Source organism: Marmota monax, unplaced genomic scaffold (genome assembly GCF_021218885.2).
Source record: "Marmota monax isolate L192 unplaced genomic scaffold, Marmota_monax_Labrador192_F-V1.1 WCK01_AAM20220418_F8-fsc00223, whole genome shotgun sequence".
Lineage (NCBI taxonomy): Eukaryota > Metazoa > Chordata > Mammalia > Rodentia > Sciuridae > Marmota > Marmota monax.
In genome coordinates, this window is record NW_026692990.1 from 457,229 (window position 1) to 460,838 (window position 3,610).

At 35.4% G+C, this 3,610-nt stretch overlaps 1 protein-coding gene across 1 annotated transcript; it reads right to left on the reverse strand.

The window, feature by feature from the left end:
• Positions 1-616: 616 nt before the first annotated feature.
• Positions 617-2,994, reverse strand: LOC131424468 (protein FAM104A-like). Its single transcript, XM_058582056.1, has 2 exons — positions 2,904-2,994; positions 617-1,246 (listed from the first exon to the last, which is right to left on the reverse strand). The coding sequence occupies exons 1-2, from the start codon at positions 2,910-2,912 to the stop codon at positions 1,016-1,018; spliced, it is 240 nt and encodes a 79-aa protein (XP_058438039.1). The 5' UTR covers positions 2,913-2,994; the 3' UTR covers positions 617-1,015.
• Between the last annotated feature and the right edge of the window lie 616 nt (positions 2,995-3,610).

The window sequence follows — 3,610 nt, forward strand, 5'->3', positions numbered from 1 at the left end:
GGCACTGTTTCTAAGCCACATTATTTGTGTCCATTTTAGTGATGGCAACTGGTACCCTAATCACTATGAAAAGGCTCTTGTAGCATAAAATGGACAGTTGTCCCACTCAGTTTCTTAATTCTTGTTCCATTAGATAGCAGTTCAAATAGCTTATAATTCATCAATATGAAGGCTAGCTATAATGAGGGGAATTGTAAAGAAGATCACATGATCTATTAATCTAATTTGTTTAAGCCAAACATTATTAAGTGCTGGGATCTCTATGACAGCTTTGACCAGTTTTTCTAGCAAGTCTGAGGTACAAGTTCTGCAGGATTAAGGACACAGGGAGTATCTGAGTGTACTAGAAACACTCTCCTTGGAATTAGAAAGAATAGAGACAATTAGAACTTTTCACTTTCATGGTCTATACTAGGTTTAATTCTTGCCATTACCCATAGAGAGTAATTTCAGTACAACATCTAACTTATGAGGATCATCATGTCAGTCCATTTCAGCACAAGGATGAGTCAAGTTTTTTGTAATGTTAAATTACATCTTAGGGGTATTTTTCATTAGTTTTTATTGATTTTATTTTTTTTAATACATGACAGCAGAATGCATTACAATTCTTATTACACATATAGAGCACAATTTTTCATTATGAAAACTACGTATACTTTACTGGGCTACTGAATTTTAAAAAATAAAAAAAAATCATACTCTCAAAAGACATTTGTCACGAAGAGTCTCACTGACAGATTTGGACACATGTCTGACTTGGAGACAGAATGTATTCAATTGCACAAGATTCCTCATATTATTACTTTCATGTGAATTTGACACCAAACTTGAAAAGAATAAAACAAACATTTTATTAAAGCCCTTTTGAAATTGCACTAGTGCAGCGAAATTGCAAATAAACAATGGCCCATAAGCCTGTCATTAAAATATAGACAGAAACCTCAAGACCTTTTTCATGTGTATGTGATTGCTTTTATAAACACGTTTTAAGTTGGAACAAAGGACTACTACTTCACCAAGTTGGAGGCTGTCCTCGCTGCTGTAAGCTGTAGAAGTGAGCCTCCTTCAAGATCTGATTGATTTGGCAGTAATGACCTTGGGACAGCATATTTTCCTCATGGAAGAACTGACGGGTGTTCAGGTTGTATTCAGCAATAATCTGGTTTAAGCTGCTTTCTGGTCCACCTGCTCTCACTGGGCTATGAATGCTGCTGATGTTCCTTTCAATAACACTGCTTGAAGACTACAGATAGAAAGGCAGAAATAGGTTACCATTATGCCACAGTCACATTTTTCATATTCAGTTTGGAGAGTAGCAGTATCAAAGTCCATACAAGACTTAAAGGTTTAGAAAGTAAAGTCCCTGAAGGTAGTTAATTCCACCCTCACATCAACTCTATAAATGAAGCTAGGATTAACAACCACTATTTTACAGATGAGGAAACAGATCCCTGATTTGCCCAAGTCCCATAGCTAGGAAATGTCAGGGTGAGGACAACATAGGCCTTCTAATTCCAAATCCTTCCATATATCCTCAGCTCCTGCTTATACCACTCATTCCAAACATCAGATAAGTACTTTCTCCTCCTCTAAGAGAAATACCAATTGATATTACAGAATTTATGAGAAATTAAGATCATAAAAAGTAAGACAGACTGTGGGTATAAGTTAAGATGAAGCAAATAAATTGTTGTATACATATATTCACTCACATATATGCATCCATATATACATGCAAATATGTGATGATTCTGTACAAATCTCCTGATGGTGAACATATACAGTCCTCCTTTATCAAATCAAGGTCCACATGTGTGCTGACAGGCAGTGGACATAGTTTTTTTTTTAAATGAAATTTAGGTTTACAGTTGGCCTTTGTGATGCTCAGCATTCATCAGTCTTCTATCTGTGGACTTGGTCCAGTTTGTATGTCTCTTTTCTCTTAAGATTGTTTTTCATAACTTGGCATGGTGGCACATGCCTGCAATCCAAGCAGCATGGAAGGCTGAGGTAGGAGGATAGCAAGCTCAAAGCTAGCTTCAGCAACTTATCAAGACCCTTAGCAACTTCATGAGACACTGTCGCAAAATAAAACAATAAAAATAAAAAGATTGGGAATTTGGTACACTGGTTCAGCACCCTGGGTTTAACTGCTACTCAAAAATAAATAAATAAATAAATAGAAAGAAATATTGTTTTTCATTGAAATAACATCACTCACAGTCTTTATCATCTCACAGAAGCCACTCAGGGATCCCTGAACCCAGTCATATTCAAGATTTTCTTGCCTTACAATGTTAGGGTTCTCAAAGGAGGAATTCATGGCAAGACACCTTATCTAGAGTTAACATTTCACAGTGTTAGTGTTGTATTTCTCACAAGGCGATCTTTTCTAAAAGCAACAGTAATATGACTTATACCAAGAATCATCATGAGCCAGGTCATTTAGAGCTACACATTTTTTTTATAGTTGTCAATGGACCTTTAATTAATTAATTAATTTATATGAGGCTTCAAGAATTGAACCCAGTGCCACACATATTAAGCAAGCACTCTACTGTACTGAGCTACAACACCAGCCCTAGAGATCCTGATCTAAAGTTATACACTACATTGCCCAGAAAATTTGGTGGGCAACCTACATTGCTCTTCATGCAATTATATTCCTATGTTAAAAGAACTATCTATGAAAGGGAAAAGAGGAGCAAATGAAGCCACGTGTAAAAGTCATCAGCAAGGGCCATCAAATAGACATGAGGACTAGATAGCAAAACAATTGCAAAAAAATTAACCAATTATTTTGCTAGCCCTGAATGTAAAAATCTGGAACTCCATTGTCATATGATTTAGTTATGAATTTTCATAAATTAAGTAACTAATGTATTGGATAAATAACCCACCGCATACATCTGGTTTCCTCTCAGTTGGCTTTCTGCACTGCTTTTGCTTTCAAGTACTGTCTGAAAAATAATAATGACAAATCATTTCCAGTGAATCCAATATTTATCTAACATTACAAACACATCCACTTTACAGTGTCATTAGGATGATGCTATGGTGAGAAACGGAATAATACACTTAAATTCATAGGGATAATGGAATCCTTTAGAATCATTGTGAAGAAAAACTGGATCTATCCAATATCTGTGCAATTTAAATAGTTTTATTTTTACTTTATTTGTGTAGAGACACAACTAAAACTGTTCATTGTGTGCTGCTGGGTAAATGCTCTAACACTGAGCTACATCCCCAGTCCACATCAAAAAAATTCTAATAACTGAAAATAAGAATCAACTAAAGATTTAAAAACAGCACAGTAGTCAAAGTGTACTGTAACTATCACACAATAAAACCTTCAGAGCCATTAAAAATGATAGTTTAGTTGCATTTTGCTAATACAGGAAGATGACCCTAACATCACTTGGGAAGATGGAAATCAGTACATGTAGTTTCTCATGTGGTTTTAAAACATTTCTGCTGATTGGGCATGGTGGCTCATACCTGAAATACTAAAAGCTCAGTCTGAGGTAGGAGTATCACAAGTTCAAACCCAGCCTCAGTAATGTAGTGAGACCCTATCTCAAAATTTAAAATAATAATAATAATA